The 18472-nt window shown below is 34.9% G+C and overlaps 1 protein-coding gene across 1 annotated transcript in view; it reads right to left on the bottom strand.

Annotated features, from left to right (window-relative positions):
• The window catches only part of LOC105470174 (ADAM metallopeptidase with thrombospondin type 1 motif 20), a 209689-nt gene that overhangs the window by 4508 nt on the left and 186709 nt on the right, over positions 1-18472 (bottom strand). The window contains exons 33-37 of the mRNA XM_024789232.2: positions 18283-18412; positions 17991-18085; positions 17812-17903; positions 17137-17270; positions 11713-11804 (exon numbers count right to left, since the gene is read on the bottom strand). Coding sequence (XP_024645000.2) covers positions 11713-11804; positions 17137-17270; positions 17812-17903; positions 17991-18085; positions 18283-18412 — 543 coding nt within the window. The remainder of the gene's footprint in view (positions 1-11712; positions 11805-17136; positions 17271-17811; positions 17904-17990; positions 18086-18282; positions 18413-18472) is intronic.

The raw sequence follows: 18472 nt of genomic DNA, 5'->3' as shown, positions 1-18472 counted from the left end.
TCAGTATGCATATAGATTCAGAATAATACTAAGACAGTCTTCAATTACATCACAATATCTCAATGGCTTAAGACTCATAAATCTTTAGCAAGACTGTGACGAAACACTGGATTTTATATTATATGAATGAAAATATTATCTTGTCATAAAAGCAAAGTCTAAATAAACTCTATATAATGTGAATTATTAATATTGCTAAAACAATTAGATATCAATTTAGTCATTAACTTGGATTTCTTAGCAATCTTATATTGTATATTTCTCATTTAAAAACAAATAAAGATCAAATATTTGTATAAAACAACGACAATAAATGGAGAATTTTCCATTGCAGAAATAATTAGTTTTAGATAAATTTCAAAGACAATTTATCATATACAACATCACTTGGTTATGAAATTTAGAATATGAACTCTATGTCAGCTTCATTGCTATATTCCCAGAGCACAGAACAGGGCCTAAGTTCTCAATAAGTGTTTTCAAATGGATGAATTAAGTGCAGCATTAAAAACATTAAATAGTAGTATTATAAAAGTAAATACACAAATACATATATAAAACTCTTCAGACTCTATAATAATGAGTGACACTAAAACTAGACAAAGTAGTATTTTATGTTCACAAATATTTGAATAAAAAGAATTGATTCTTAGGATATATTATTCCATTTGATACTTAATCAACCTGATACAGGTTTTGCCCTGTATACCTCCAATCTCACATTCCTTCTCAGATAGGCTTTTCACCAAATAAAGTTATTAAAAAATGAAAATATATTCTATCATGTAAATTTCTTGTAACCAGATGCTCCTTGAGTGCCCGGATTGGACCATGCAACCTAATACCGTTTTTCCATTCTTCCATTTGTTCTCTACCTCCTTGATCAACATGCCTTAAAAATATTCAAATGTATATACACTAGAAGTAAAAGGAATGAATCTGATGGACTACCAACAGCCTTAGGTGGTCATTAACACAATTAGTTGAGTCTAGAACTATTGATTGTTCCATTTCTCTGGACTAATTTTCATGAGCTTTATTTCTGTTCTTAGTCCTCACTTTAAAAACTACATAATACGATCTCAAAAAAAATGGTAAAACAATTATCTGAAATTTGGTATGATGTTGACGGAGCTGAAAATACATCTCACTCATTTGTTCAAAATTAACTGACTGGCAGAGATGGTGTCAAGTACCATAAGAGTTCAGACAGATCTCACTCTAAATCTGTCAAGTGAAATAGCATATGTACCTAAAAAAAGTAATTCAATGACAGAACTATAATAAATAAGTGAATAAATGTGTTAATTAATTCCAATACTTCATTTAAGATTAAAATTTAAACCTCAAACCTAATCTTTAACCTAAAAATTGTTCAACACATAAGGTCTCTCTATCTCTCTGTCTCTCTCTCTCTCACTGTCTCTCACTCCATACATGCATATGTAGTGTGAAATGTCAAGAGAGTAGATACGTAGTATGAAACTTATCTCCTCTTCTACCCTCCTGACATTTTGAAGAAGCAGCCACTACACAAATTAAAATTTCAGCAGCCAAATCACAAATGGAAGGTAATATGATTCAGAAGACCTAGGAATTCAATAAATTGGAATGTTTATTCTTGAGTAACTGGCTGTGTCAAAGAAAAAGGTAGGTATGGGTATAAGATAGAGGAGAAGCATATAGATAGATGCAAGTTTTAACGTTTCACTTCTTGGATTGACTGGTTGGTTCATGTGTGCTCATTAAATAATTATGTTTTAAAGTTTTTAAATGTACTGTACACATTTTATTATGTATGTACTCTATAGATCTAATATAATACCAATACAAATTTTCTACCCAGAATCTTTATAGATACAGAGAGTTGATTCTAAAATTTATAAAGAAAGGCTATGGATATAAATAGTTGAGATAAGCTTACAAAAGAAGAATGGAGCTGGAGGACCCATACTACTTTAACACTTATCATAAAGCTATCCTAATCAAGACATATGGTGTTGGTGAAGACAGACACATGTAGATCAAAGGAAAAAAAGACCCACATAAATATGGCCAGTACTTTTGACAAAGGTAGAAAGGCAAATAAGTGGAGAAAACATTGTCTTTTCAACATGTGGTGTTAGAACAATTGGGTATCTATATGTTTTTGACTCAGATGAAAAATTAAGTCTATAAATCCCCCAGACTTAATACAAAATGTAATTCAAAATAAATTGTAGGTCTAGGTGTAAAGCATAAAACTATAAAAAGTTTTTGAAGAAAACTTCCAAAAGGAGAAAAATCTTAGTAATTTGAGTTTATTTAATGATTTCTCAGAAACGAGTCTAAATGTACAGTCCATAAAAGAAAAATTTGACTTTATTAAAATCGAAAACTGCTTGGTGAGAGATACTTAAAAGAAAGAAAAGACAAGGTTTGGACTAGAATGCCATATCCAACAACAGACTTGTATCCAGAACATATAAAGAGCTCTCGAAACTCAACAGTAAGGAAACCAACATCCCAGGTTTTAAAATGAGTAAGACTTGAAAATGCATATCACCAGCTGGGTGCGGTGGCTCAAACCTGTAATCCCTGCACTTTGGGAGGCCGAGATGGGTGTATCACCTGAGGTCAGGAGTTCAAGACCAGCCTGGCCAACAGGGTGAAACCCTGTCTCCACTAAAAATACAAAAATTAGCCGGGCGTGGTGGCAGTCGCTTGTAATCCTAGCCACTCAGGAGACTGAGGCAGGAGAATTTCTTGAACCTGGGAGGCAGAGGTTGCAGTGAGCTCAGACTGTGCTGCTGCACACCAGCCTGCGTGACAGAGCATGACTCTGTCTCAAAAAATATATAAATAAATAAATAAATACTTAAAAATGAGCATAAAAAGACAAAGGACATAAAAAGAGAGCAGGGGTAGCAATGTTGATAAAAGACAAAGGAGAATTTGAGTCCCCAATCATGAAACTATGACAAGGAAGTGCTGAAAGTAATAATCCACAAAGAAGACATAATGCATAACAAATATTATGTATCAAATCATACAGCAACAACTTTTATGAAGCAAAATCTAGGAGATATGCATGGAGACACAGATAAGGGAGGGGACCACCCCTCATATTGTCTTGTGCCCAATTTCTGCCTCCAAAGAAAGAAGAAGTAAAAACTAAAAGGCAGAAATGAAATCCACAGGCAGACAGCCCGGCGCCACACCCTGGGCCTGGTAGTTAAAGATCGACTCCTGCCCTAATCGGTTATGTTATCTATAGATTACAGACATTGTAGAGAAAAGCACTGTGAAAATCCCTATCCTGTCTTGTTCCAATCTAATTACCATTGCATGCAACCCCCTGTCACATACCCCCTGCTTGCTCAATCAATCACGACCCTTTCACGTGGACCCTCTTAGAGTTGCGAGCCCTTAAACCAGACAGCAATGGCTCACTTGGGGAGCTCGGCTCTTGAGACAGGAGTCTTGCCTATGCTCCCGGTTGAATAAACCTCTTCCTTCTTTAATCCGGTGTCTGAGGAGTTTTGTCTGCGGCTTGTCCTGCTACACAGACACACCCTAATAATAGGAAAAATCAATATACCACTTCCAGTAACAAGAGAGATCAAGTGAACAAAAGGACGTGATTTAAACAATGTAATCGAAAGGGTAGATCTTATGGATATATATTAAACTCTACACCTTGATAATAATGAATACATATTCCAAATATCTCACAACTGACTTTTAACATTCAAACTGGATGCTGGCCATAACCCACTGACATTAGCCAAATATGATTATTTCTCTTACTTTTATGTAATTACCAACCAGTTAAAGAGATCCACATTACTTTTGTTTTTAAAAGTTTTTGTGGCTTTGCAAAAAGTACAAAACATTTACTTTACTTTTGACATATGCATTCTAAAGCCATACCACACTCCTTAATTTCATCTCATATTGCAATGTGGCAAAGTTTATTTTCCCTAAAAAGTGCCATATGTGTCCATACTTATTTTAGCGTTCCTATCCCAGACTATCCTGTCACATGCAAACACAGAGGATGGGGGTTTGATGAATCCCAAACAACAGTATAAGTTCTGTGACATCAAACATCTGGAGAGTATTCATGCAGATGCTGTGTAACATAACACAGAATCTGGTTTATATATTGACAGAACATCTCCAGAAATATTGGGCAGTTTGTATTTTTGGTAACAGTAGCCTCAAGCAGATAAATACAGGCTGAATATAGAAAGGCACAGCTCCTTTTGACAGCATGTGTCTATGCCCAATAACATCTAATTTTGGAAATGGAGCGTTTCTGAAATTTGCGTTTCAGAAATGCCTAGAAAACCATGCAAGGGAGACATCTCGCCCCAGTGGGCAGGAAGAGCATTTTATTACTGGTTCTGCCTATGACTTTCTTAAGGATCTTGGACAGACTGTTAACATGGAATGTCTGTTTCTTTAGTTATAAACTGGGTAATCTCAGTTTACAGCTATATAACTTTTTCAAGATCTTATAGGGAAAAAAGGATTACAGAGAAATTGGAGAAACGGAGTTAGAAAGAAATGGAAATAGCTATCTTATTATTTAAAAACCTGATTGTGCAAATATCTCATTCAAATTTCATGTACATGAAGAAATATTTTATTTGTAATAATTGGGTTTCTGTTCAGATATTTCCTATAAGGAAAGTTCATTAATAAAATAAAAGAAAATTTGATTCCATTTGACAGTTATATGATTTACTTGTATATGCATCTCCTGAGATTTTCTTCATGTCTCATTGACCAGACCTTTCCCAATTCAACGAGTAATGACAAGGACCAGATTTCCAGAACTGGGTGACCTTTCCAAAGTAACAACATTTGTTAGGCCTTGTATTAGCAGACTAGGTTCCATTGTCAATTTACTTATCTCTAATTACATCAAATATATGACCAGAAGGCATAGCTTAAAAGGAGGATGGGTTGTTGGACAAGTTGACCAGTCTTGAGATAGGTTAACCATTGTAGAATGTATAATCGCCATTTAAGAGGGTTGGAATGGATGTGTCACCAACAAAAGACATCTACATATCAAGGAAAAAACTGTTTAGAATGTTAAAAGTTTTAGATTACACATCCTTGACTTAAGAACAGGTATAAAAAGAGACAGTGCAGGACTTCAGGAGAGGAGGGGCTCAGCAGGGAAAGGACAGTCCTGGGAAGGGAACTGAATAGAAAGTAGTAGGTCAGAGTCACCATGTTAGAGGTAGGTATTCATCACCAATATGGGTGAAATAGGGAATTGGAAAGAAGAATGGACATAAATAGAGCTAACCAGCCTCAAAGATTGAATGAAAACATAGGATTCCTCTGCAAAGTTGCCTGCCTTTAAAAATACAATCATGTGAGGAAGCACTTCTAGAATGGTGATGCCCATGGACACTCTCTCCAGTGAAACAAACACGACTGGTGAAAATTATAACTATAACCACCACTTAAAGTCTCTGAAATTTGTTCTATGGTTATATGGAAAAGGGAGAAACATTTATTCAAGAAAATGTATTAAATCTAGGTAAGAACAGTGAGAATCTGTGGCATCTGAAGCATGGCTCACCCTCTTTTCCTCCCACCTCAGCAAGATGATCGTTCTAATCATGGTGAATGTAGTTAAGGATATAGGACTCCATTCCCCCCTAGCTCCCTGTTAAGGCTATGGTTTCTCTTTGAGAGGGGCAGGCCACCAGCATTTCTCATTCCACCCAGCTCTGTACTGCAGAAGTTGAATTATAGGCAAGAGTAGCTGAGAGTCTGAAGCTCCCTTCTTCCACCCGGTCCCTACTCACAGAGCAGTCAGTCCACCCCAGGCATGGTAGATCAAGCACACTAGGCCTGAAATGTCCCCACAAAAAATCATTGGTAAGGCAGACACGCCATGCTGAAAAGGTCAAAAGTCAAGAAGACCAGGGATTACTGCCATGACTCAGCACTCCATTTATACAGCAGGGGTGTTACTCTGAGGAATGGGCCACTGTTCCTGTCCCCAGATCCACAGTATTGCAGAGCTTCTTCCCAGGGAGAGAATCAAGTTGTAAAAATAGGAAATTCACTAGCTTTTCCTATTGTGACTGAGCTTATTTGGAATAGAACCTGGAGGAGTTCAAGTCTAGGTACTCTATGGAAAAGAAGATTTTAGTGGTGTGTTGTTAAGAGGAGGGTAGTAGCTCAATGAAGGCAAATGGTAGATAAGATTGAAGTTTAACAGAGAGAACCAGAGAATGAGGCAACTAACAAAGGCTCTTCTTGGGGGCTTTCCTGATCTCAGAGACAGACTATAAGACTAATTGAGGCCATGGGGTCTCAATTTAATTGGATCAGATTATGGAGTTATTTGTGTCCCCAAAATATTGTTGAAAGAATAGGGAAATTGTCTAGCAATGAGCGGAGCTCTTGCTAAGCATCCTATCAGTAGAGACAGACCATGGACAAACTCAAAACAGTTTCAGGGAATGAGAACTGAAGAAAGCCCAGCTAAGACTATTGTTATCTCTGAAGAACAGGAGCATCACGGTCACTGTGCATGCCCAAGACTCTGCCCACTGAGGAGCACCATCAAAGGCTGCACACTACAAGAGAAATAGAATTCACTGAAACAGTTCACTCAGGTAATTAAAAAAGCACACAAACGAAGAAGCAAACAACAACCATAACAAGAAGCCTCAGAAGGGAGGGTGAAATCAGTAATCACTGTTGCTAAAATATAGTTACCTAAAATGTCCAGTTTTCAACAAAATTTATGAGGCATACAAAGAAACTGGAAAGCATGATGCATACACAAGAAAAAAGTCAAGAAAAACTTCCTTTGAGATGTATCAGATGTCAGACTAAGCAGACAAAGACTTCAAAGCAGCTAATACAAATATGTTCAAAGGACTAAAGAAACCACGTTTAAAAAAGTAAAAGGAGGTATGATAACTGTGTCTCATCAAATAGAGAATATCAATAAAGATGAAGATATCATATTTCACAAAGAGTCAGAGGAAAACTCTGAAGATGAAAAGTACAATAATCAAGATTAGAAAATTCACAGAGGGGGCTGAAATTGTCTACTGGATCTAGTAGAATTGGCAAACTTAAAGGGATGTTAATGATGCAGTCTGAAGAACAGAGAAGAAAACAGAAGAAGAAAAACGAACAGGGCCTCAGAGGAATGAAAGGACACCATTAGGTGCACCAACATATGCACAATGGAAGTACCAAAAGGAGAGAAGAATTAAAAAGAGCAGAGAATATATTTCAAGAAATAATGACTGAAAATTTTCCAAAATCAGTGAAACATATTAATTTACCCATCCAAGAAGCTTAGTGACCTCCAAGCCAAGTAGACACAAAGAGAGGCACATCAAATATGACACAGTAAAGATATTGAAAAATAAATACAAAGAGAAAATCCCCAAAAATACCAAGAGAAAAATGACCACATCCATGGAACCCAATAAGATAAAAGCTGACATCTATTATCTACTTAGAAGTCAGAAGGCAGTGTGATGATATATTCAAAGTGCTGAAAATAAAAACTGTGCATCAATAATTTTTCAATAAGCAAATCTATCATTAAAAAGGAAGGCAAAATAAAGACACTCCTAGATTTAAAAAAAAAAAAATGAGAGGACTTCTTGCTAGCAGATCTACTTTACAAGACATACTAAAGGAAGTTCTTCAGGCTGAAATCAAGTAACACCAGACATTAATACAAATCAACATAAAACAATCAAGAGTACTGATAAAGGTAATTATGCAGATAATTATAAAATATGCTATAATTGCTTATGTCTTCACTTTTCTTATTTTAACTGATTTAAAAGCAATCGTATAAACCAAGGTATATATAATTATATTATTGACCTGTAATATATAGACGTGTAACATATTTGACGATAAGGGGACAAATAAGAGAGGTGGAAGCAAAGCTGTTTTAGAGTTAGGAAATGACACAAGATGATAAGTCAAATCCACAGGAAGAAATAAAGAGAACCAGAAATACTAAATGAGAAGGTTTATGTAACCAAGTCTATGAATATATAATTGCTCTATCTTCTCTCATATTATGTAAAAGACATAAAATTATTTAAGTTAATATAATAACAATATGTTGCAAGTTTGTTGCCTTTATAAATGGTATATGTGTAACAAATATAGCAGAAAAAGAGAAGGAACAGGTCATTTATAGTAGTACTGTCTTTATATTTCACTGGAAAGATAGGAATGTTCAATAGTAAAATGTAAAGTACATTCTGATAAGACATATACTGTAAGCCTTTGAATAACCACTAAGAAAACAATTCAAAAATAATGAAAAAATTGAGGAAATTAAAATGTTACCCTAGAAAACATTCACTGAATAAAAAAGAAAGCAGTAAGGAGGAACAGTTGAACAAAGACAACATGAGACATATAGAAAACAAAAAGTAAAACGGCAGATGTAAATCCAGACATAGCAATAGTAACGTTAAAGAAATCCAATCAAAGGCAGTAATCCAACAAAATACTCTATAAGAGACATTCTTAAGAGCCAAAGATATAAATAAGTTGAAAGTAAAGGGATGAACATATATATAGCAATTCTAACAGAGCCGAAGTGGCCACACTAATATCAGATAAATTAGACTTTAAAACAAAAACATTACTGTAGATAAAGACAAATATTTTATAATAAAAAGGTCAATATGTTAGGAAGTTATGACAATTATATATTCATGTACAACAAAATCTCAAAATAAATGAAGCAAAACAAAGTACATAAAAGATTGAATTGAGAAATAGACAATTTAAAAATAATAGTTGTAGAATTTCAGCAGATAGAACAACTAAGCGGAAGATCAACAAGAAAGAAAGAGTTGAACAACACTATAAACCAATAAGGTCCATAGTCTATAGAACACTTCATCCAACAACAACAGAATGCACATTCTTCCCAAGAATGTATTGAAGATTTTCCAGGACAAACTATATGCTATACCATAAAATAAGCCTCAATAAATTTAAGTAAATAAAATAACACAGAGCGTGTTTTCCAGTCACAATAAAGGTTGAAATCCAAAAAAGAAAATTTGGCAAATTTACAAATACGTAGAAATCAAACTCCACACTCTTAAATAACCGATATATCAAAGACATAACTATAGATAATAGAAAATAAAATAAATTAAAGGAAACACACAACATACCAAATAGTTTGGGATGCAACAAAAGAATTGATTAAAGGAAAATTTATAACTATAAATGCCTATATTAAAAAGGAAAAATAATCTCAAATCAATAATCTACCCTTTTACCTTAAAACACTGGAAAAAGAAGAGCAGAGGATTATAATGGAATACCATGAACAATGTGTGACAACCAATTAGTTAACTTAGATAAAACAAAAAAATTCCTAAAAAGACATAACTACCAAAACAAATTCAAGAACAGCAAAAATTTGAATACATCTATAATAAATAAATAAAGTAAACTGGTAATTAAAACAACTTTCACAAAAAGCCCAGGCTCAGATGGCTTTCCCGGTAAATTCTACCAAACATATAAAGAATACATTTTTCACAAACTCTTTCCAAACAGTACAATAGGAAAAACCATGTCCCACTACATTCTATAAGGCCACTACTTCTGTGATACCAAAATGAGACAGATATCACAAGAAAAACAAAGATACAACAATCTCTCCTACAAATATGAAATATTCTCGAAAAATACTAGCAAACCAAATTTAGCGATATATGAAAATAATTATACACCATGACTAAGTGGGATTTATCACAGGAATGCAAGATTGTGTTTCAACATACAAAAATAAATCAGTGTGGTAACACTCTATCCAGTAATGGACAAAAGCCACAGGATCTTCTCCACAGAAAATCCAACATCCTTTTATAATAACACTTAAGCTAGAAACAGAAGGACATGTCCTCAACCTGATCAAGGATATCTAGAAAATACTCTTAGCTGACATACTTAACATACACATGAAACTAACATACTTGCTGCTGAAGGACTGAATGCTTTTTGCCTAATATCAGAACACAAGGATGTTCACTCTTGCCACTTTTATTCAGTATTGTACTAGAAGCTGTAGTCAGGGCAATAAAACAAGATAAAGAAATAAAAGGTATCTAGATTGAAGAAGAAGTAAAATTATCTTTATTCGCAGATGACATCACTGTGTATAAAGAAAATCCTAAGAAATCTACTGTTACAACTAATAAATTAGTTCAGCAAAGTTGCAGAATACAAGATCAATCCATACAAATAAAGGTCAAAATTAACGATTTATTTGGGCCCCAGATTTGGGTTCTCCTTACCAACAACTCTACCTGTCAAAGCCTTCTTACTGTTGAGCTGGAATCTACTGCCCTATTAATGCCTCCTGGAGGAACACACATGACCTCATTCCTCTTTCATGGTATGTAGTTCTTTAAATATGTAAAGATCATTACAATTATCTCCCACTCTTTTCCTGGCTACCTTCTCCATTTTCCTTAGTTGACATGATTTAAACCCTTCTTTCTTTCCTATGATCCCCTCCTACTCCTAAGTAGATTGAAAATGATCTTTTACAGATAGAAATTTTAAAATAACTGTAATGTTTCAGTATCAAATAAAAATAAATCCTTCCATCTTGCTATTTTGTCTTGTAACCTTATGACTATATTAGGTTGTTTATAAATCACTCCCTGCTCTAAAGGAGTCATACTGAACTCATGCTGGGTGAATAAAACACCTATGTCTTTTCATGTAACATCACCACATTCTGTTTGAGTTTCTGGACCTAAGTTAAGATGTATAGATTTATCCAGGCTTTTATTCATTTCAGCCTGTAGTTCCAGTGTCTCTTGATCTCCTTTAAGTTCTCTAACAGAAAATGTCCTCTCTTCCTAATATAAGCGTAACTTCAATGTCATATGATGAAAATTATAAACAGAATAGTCTAAGAAAAGAGGTCTATGACAAACTATTAACTACTTCTCTTCAAAATCATACAATATAGTAATTACCGCTTGTCTTAGGTAGTAGATTTGATTCATATATTCCATTACCAATGAGTCACCTAAAAGTGCTATATTCATCTAGCTTACAATCCTTCATCTTACCATAAAAATATTGTTTTCATTATCTATGTAAAATCTCTAGTTAAAAATGTGAGAGTAAATTTTCTTCTAAGAAGCATGCTCTATATTGGAAATCATGGAAATGACATAAGAGCATGTGAAGAGAACTCTGGAAATAAAGGATAAAAGCAAGAATAAAAATATGAAAATGTATTAAATATAAATTTTACCAATAATAGACTCTCATTTGGAGGATGTTACAGACCTAGGAAGCTATTAGAACTGATGTCAGCAGAAGTGTATGAAAGTCACATGCTTGTGATCCGTTCCTTTGCCTTTTGACAAATATCTATTCATTTCCATGGACTAAATGGAAAGATGAAGAAACTGATAACATATTATGGAAGAAGAAATGAATCTGTTTAAAATTATTGTTATACCTTTTAAACAAACCCAAAATTGGCAAAGATGCTTTTCCTCCAAAGGTTATCTATAACCTTTGAAACAAAGTGCATATATGAAGCTTTGCATTTCTATTTACTTATGTTTATTGCAATATTCTGGTCAAAAAAAATAAATGAAGAGAAGCTATAATTTTTTTTCACAATGAAAGAAAATTAATCAAACAAATATGAAATACCTGTGGGCATCTGACAGCACTGTAGCAATCTCCAGCTGTGGCAAATGGAACTGCATTTCCAAATATTGTTTTGGAAAAACGAAGGTCTGTAGCTAGAAAATAATAAATAGAAAATAGAAAATAATAAATGAAACTCTTTAGCATGGAGACAATAATGCAATCTTTGTCATCAAACACAGAGTTTTCATATTACTTACTTAGTAAACATACATATTTATATATTAATTTTAAAATTTTAAGCATAAATGCCACAATTCTAGTGTATAACATAGACTAGGCTCTCAATGAATAAATTTTGTTTAATACAAAAATGTTCATATCATAAATTTCCCTAACAAATGGCAAGCATATTAGTAATTAAATAGAAGATTTAAAACTAAATAAATGCATTATTACATTTGAAGTCACAGAATATCTGAAATAGATAAAGTGGGGTCAGAAGCAAAATCACTGGAGAAAAAAGATTATGTAAACATAAATGACAAAACAATAAAATTGAATGCTTATAGACAGCATATATAAAAATTCATTTAGGTAATTCAAAATCTCTCCACAGAGAAAAATCTCTCCACAGGAAACCAGGAAGCTTTCCATGGTTTACCAGAGCCAGCGTGTAACAAATAGTGAGAGCCAACTGTGTGCATCTCTTCCCAAGCCCAGGTACAATGAGGTCATGTTGGTAGCTTATGATTGGTCACGGCGGGAATATATACACCATGTATATATTAGTGCCTAACACCACAAATCAGACTTTTTCTTCCCTGGATAACTGGTCGTCATTCATCTGCACACCACTATCTATTTGTGGCATTTGTGGGTTAGGCTGGGAAAGATCAGAGACACAACTTTCAAAGCATCTGTTGTTACTATCTCCAAAAGTATGTCAATCAACAGCCAGTTTCATCAGCCAATTACACAATGACTCATAAGTATATATGCAGTTCACTTGACTCTGATGAGTTACAGAACATATATCAAACTCCTATTGAGCATCATTACTTGGATGACCCACAGATATCTGTCATTTAACATATTCAAAGCTAAATGAATTACCTTTTTCTCCAAATTTATTTGCCCTGGTCTATTTCCCATTTCACTAAACTGTATTGCCATCTGTCTTGTTATTTTAGGAACCTTTCTAAACATTCCATGTCACTAATTCCCACACCCCTTCTATCAGAAAATTCTGTAGTGTCTACCTCTTTAATATTTCTCAGATGGGTATCCTGACCCATGTTTCCAGTACTCATCACTTTTTATCTGAATTGTTACATTAGCTTCCTAATCATTTTTCATGGATACAATTTGTTCTGCCTCCAACCAACTCTATTCCTTCCTCTGCATATGCCTTTACGCTTTTATTCCAATGGCTCCTATAACTTGCAAGATAAAATTCAAATGGATAGTTTAGTATACACTATTCTTCACGATCTGCTCCCTGCAAACTTCTCTAATAAGCTACCATCCCCCAACCTACATTTGATTTATGTTTAGACAAAACTAGACTGCTTTTTACTCTCTGATACCACCAAAATGCTTCTCCCTTCCATGCTTTTGTTCATGCTTCTCCCTCCTCCTAAAACTCATTTTTTGCCACTTTTGTTAACTCAAAGTTGTCTTGAGATTGTTCAAACTATCTGTTCCTATAAACCTCTTGAGAAAAGCAAGGACTTTCAATTCAACAGATACTTATTTACAATATACTTTGCATTGGGCAGTATTATAGATATTGTGAACACAGCAGTGGGTGAAACAGAGGCCAGTGGAACCTGAGTCTTACCAGGAAGAGACAAGTTATAAAACAAATATTACAGTATGTTAGGAGTGATACTTGCTATGGAAAGAAAATAAAGCAGAGAATAGAATGGGGAGGAAGAGAATTTAGTGGTGGAGAGTGGTTCTGGATGGCCTTATTTAGAAGATGAATTTCAGCAGAGACCCAAAAGAAATGAAGGGGTAAAACATACAGACAGCTCCAGATGAATGTTCCTGGCAGATGCAACAGTAAGTAGAAAGGCCTTAAGATGGGGGCATACCTGGTGTGTTCAAGGAACAGCAAACAGGCCACTGTGTCTATAGTAGGAGTGATGAGGGGGGTCGGGGCAGCAGAAAACTGAGAGGGAATAGAGGTGGGAAGGTCATGTTGACTTTTGTTGACCAGTGAAAGGCACAGTTCTGTCCATAACAGCACGCACATTGAAAATTCACCTGACAGAAGTTGATGCTGAATTACATGTGGGTGTGGAAGAAAGGTAGAAGTTGAAGGTGTTGCTAGGTTTTAGCTAGACTAAGTAGACTATTATTGGTGGCATTTACTGCAGTGGTAAACATTTGGGTTTGAGGAGCAGGTTTGGCAGGAAATATTAGAAGTTCAGTTTTGGATACATTGAGTGTGACATGCCTATTAAACATTCATATGAATATGCTGAGTAGACAGTTGGATTTTGGAGTTTAGGGTAGCAGTCCAGGTTGGAAATGTGCATTTGGGACTGTCATTTAACAGGTGGTACTTGAAATCTATAAATTTAATGAGATTCCCAAATAACAATTGAATCCTACAGCTCCTCAACATTCAGAGTTGTAGAAGATGAAGAATAACTTGCCGAGTCGAGAAACTGAGAAAGACAGGAGAAACAGGGGTCAAGAAAGGCGCAAAACCACTAGAGGATGGTGTCCTGGTATACAAATGCTGCTGCTGAATCATGTAAGATGAAAAACAAGACTTTATCATTGGATTTAGGGAAACAGGTTATTGACGACTTTGATAAGGACTGTTTCCTGAAGCGATATGAATAAGAGATTGATTAGAGTATAGCATGGGGAAAGAGAAATTGGAGAGTACAAATTATAACTCATTTCAGAAATTTTACTATAAATGAACACAGAGAAACTGGACAGTGGCTGGAAGGGTAAAAGTCAAGATTATTTGCTCATGATTATGATGAAAGAAATAACATGTTTCTCTATGAATTTAAATGATTCAGCAGCAGAATTGAGGATGTGAGGGAGATCATGAAATATGCTGAAATAATGTTCTTGAGTAGGTACAAGGCACTGAGTTTAGAGGACAAGGAGCAGGATTTGCCTTGGATGGGAGCATGAAGAGTTCATCCAGAGTAAACAGGAGAAAGCAAAGGAGATAGGTAAAGATTCAGGTAGGCGGGTAGATATGGAAGTGGGAACTTGAGCAATTCCCTTCTGGTTGTTCTTATTTTCTCTGTGAAATAGTGAGCAAGATCACCAGCAGTGAGTTAGTAGAATGGAGGTATTAAAAATGTTGAAATTCGAAGCTAGAGGAGAAAGTATAAGTTAGAAAAGTAGGAGAGAGAATGGACTAGGGAAATGCAATAGAGTTACTTGGCAGTGCCAAGGATCCCTGTAAGCTTAGTACTCATGGGTTTAAAATAGTATCAGTCAGAAGGGCTGGTATTATTTGCCACATTCAGTTTTATGCTACAAGCACAGAATGGGTAGGAGGTTTAATTTAATCAAGGCTGGATTTTTACTATACAAGTTTGAGGAAGAAGAAGAGAGGAGCTGAAACTGTATATATTTGATATTGTATGCTCCGGGCCCAGACTAATGCCTGGCAAAATGGCAGCTTTGTTAAAAAGCAGCCTAGTTAACAGCAAATAAGCTACTGAGTGCCTATTAGAAACTTAGAGTGCTAATAACATGCTTATAACCATACACATTATTAAATGATAACCAATATTTATACAGCATGTACTCTATCAGGGATGTCCAATCTTTTGGCTTCCCCGGGCCACACGGGAAGAATAATTGTCTCAGGCCACACATAAAATACACTAACACTAAGAATAGCTTATGAACTAAAAAAAAAAAAAAATCACAAAAAAAGTCTCAAAATGTTTTAAGAAAGTTTACAAATTTGTGTTGGGCCACATTCAAAGCCGCCCTGGGCTGCATGAGGACTGCAGGCTGTGGGTTTGACAACCTTGTATTATATGCAAAACAATGACTAGATACGTTACAAATATCATCTCTTAATCATCACCAAATAAGAACAAAAAAAAAAAAAAAAAGAAGGAAAGAAAAAGGAAATGAAGAAAAAACCTTAGTGGTAGTTTCTCATTTTACACATGAGGGAACTGAGGCTTAAAGACATATCACAGCTGATCACCAACATCACACAGCTGATAAGTGAAGATGAAGAATTACACCCAGACAGTCTAGAATTTATAATTGTAACCATAGTAACATAATGCTTCCACACTGTAGTAGATGGCGGATATTCAGTAAATCATAGCCATTATTATTAATAATAATGGTTCATAATTATATGACTATAATTTATATATTATGTATTCATGCATATGCTGTCTTAAATTTTTTTCATTGCTTTCTATGACTTATGCACCATGCTAGGCACTGATGATTCAATGGCAATTGAGATGGAGCCTCTGCTAGTGAAATGCACTTTTTTGCCTCTTCATGTAGATATGTAACTTTCAAGATGGCAGGCTGCATTTGCCTGGTGTATATTAAGTTCTATAAAGATGTTTTGACTTGATTGTATTATAAATTATTTTCTAGAAAAGCAATATGATGTATAATCTAAGGTCTGTGAGTAGGACTTTGTTTTCCTTAATGCCAGTTACTAATTGTATGAATGGAACAAGTTGCTTAACTTCCATATTACTTATAACATTGTGATGTAATATCTGCCTTAACTAATATAAGAGTGTTAAAAAGGTCAAATGAGATAATGTATGGGAAAATACCTGATAAATTATCATTTGAAACTAATTTAAATGATTACTTTAAACCCTGCAAAAACGTTCCACAAGTAGACTGAGGATATCAACTTTCTTATCCTTAATGTACCTGAGGATTTTAAGGTAGAGGATTTTATCTTGGAAGGGCAGTATCTTACTTGTCACTGTCATTACATTTTTATTAAGAGTCCCCAGCTGGGAGCGGTGGCTGACGCCTGTAATCCCAGCACTTTGGGAGGCCAAGGTGGGTAGATCACCTGAGATCACGAGGTCGAGACCAGCCTGACCAACACAGTGAAACCCCATCTCTATTAAAAATACAAAAAAGTTAGCCAGGCATGGTGGCATACGCCTGTAATCCCAGCTACTCGAGAGGCTGAGGCAGGAGAATTGCTTGAACCCAGGAGGCGGAAGTTGCAGCGAGGCAAGATTGCACCATTGCACTGCAGCCTGGGCAGTAAAAGTGAAACTCCGTCTCAAAAAAAAAAAAAAAAAAAAAAAAAGTCCTCATGGTGCATGTCATTGCAGAGGAAGTATGTAGCTAACTGTTTTTTAAAAAGTAAGCAATTTTTGCACAGTGTGAGGTCCTTCTTTGTACCCTGGCTACCATATATACCAACATATTGTTAGACATTCATAAGCAAATGGAGGCTTTTTGATTCTAAAATGTAGATTGAGCACTTACTTTTAATTTGCATGGAAGTAAGATCAATTCTTATTTTGCTGAAAACAGTGTATCCAGCAGCTAGGTGTCCATTGTCACATTCGCAGTCTTCCCTCCTACTCCCATTAAAAGGACATTGATATGGATTTTTTAGTCTGTAACAACATTGGAATATTTTAGTATTAGATGCGGTTACTAGGCCATAATGTAGATTATCTTTGGGAATAGAAAAATAAAACACACTCCTGCTCTTCAATATTATAATGTCAACAAGTTAAGAAAGAAGTAAAAATCACTTTAGGTGAACCTACAAAATTCTCAATGAAACATCTAAGAAGAGTTTGTAGAAAAATAATTCAACTGCAATTCTTCTAGCTTTTATTACTGGAATTAGTTTGATTTTATGAAAATGCACATAGTTCTTAAATTCTTCCCTTCTCCATGTCTGACTTCTCAGCCACAGTATTCTTAGTCAATCTCTCTGTCAATAGTCAATATTAACAGTACAGGTTAATATTCAAGCCTTTATTTCTGAACAGGCATTAACAATATCTGGTTTAGGTCCTAACATGTCTACCTGCTCCTACATTATTTTTCTCACATGTAAGCTATTCAAGTATCACTCTGAAGGCTAGAAGTTCCAATTCTCTTGGAAGATCATGAAAATGCTCAGATAGACCAACACACATCTCATACCTAAAGCCATACACTTCAGAAAAGTTTTCTTCACCTTGGACCAGTGTCAAATATTCCTTAGGGTTCTCCAAGTGCATGTCTGCACAATGAATCTAAAGAAAAAACGTAAACATCTAGAGAAACTTTTTCCAAAGTCAATGATCAACGTTAAAATAAAATAGGAACTGTTTTCATAATACCTTTATTATTCTTCCCTTAATGTTAAGGTAATAGTCACCATCCTTTCTAATGTGGTTTTTCACTTGAATTTCTTCGCAGGTGGTAAATGATTTACCTTCAAAGACAAATCAACACAACTTAACACAGAGCAAATTACAAACACAGCATGAACCTAATCATAGAAATATTGCTACACTCTGAATATCTGACGCTTTGTTTTGTGGAGTGTGCAACTACTACAGATATTTATTTTAACTGAAACTTATTAGAAACCCTTAGGTATTAGGTAGAGTTTTGAAGTCTACTACTTACAGTCATTGGCATAGCATTTCTTTTGAGCACCTGGTTTTAAATGATTTAAACATAAGTCACTGGACAAATCATGTTTGGTAACGCATTTCACTTGTCTCTTCATTATCCCAATTCCACAAGTCACTGAGCACTGCGAACAGAGTAAAATTTGAAGGTAAACTATATTATGAATCGTAAGGCCAGAAAATCC

This window comes from Macaca nemestrina, chromosome 10 (assembly GCF_043159975.1).
Source record: "Macaca nemestrina isolate mMacNem1 chromosome 10, mMacNem.hap1, whole genome shotgun sequence".
Classification (NCBI taxonomy): domain Eukaryota; kingdom Metazoa; phylum Chordata; class Mammalia; order Primates; family Cercopithecidae; genus Macaca; species Macaca nemestrina.
This window is presented reverse-complemented; position numbering and strand designations above follow the sequence as displayed.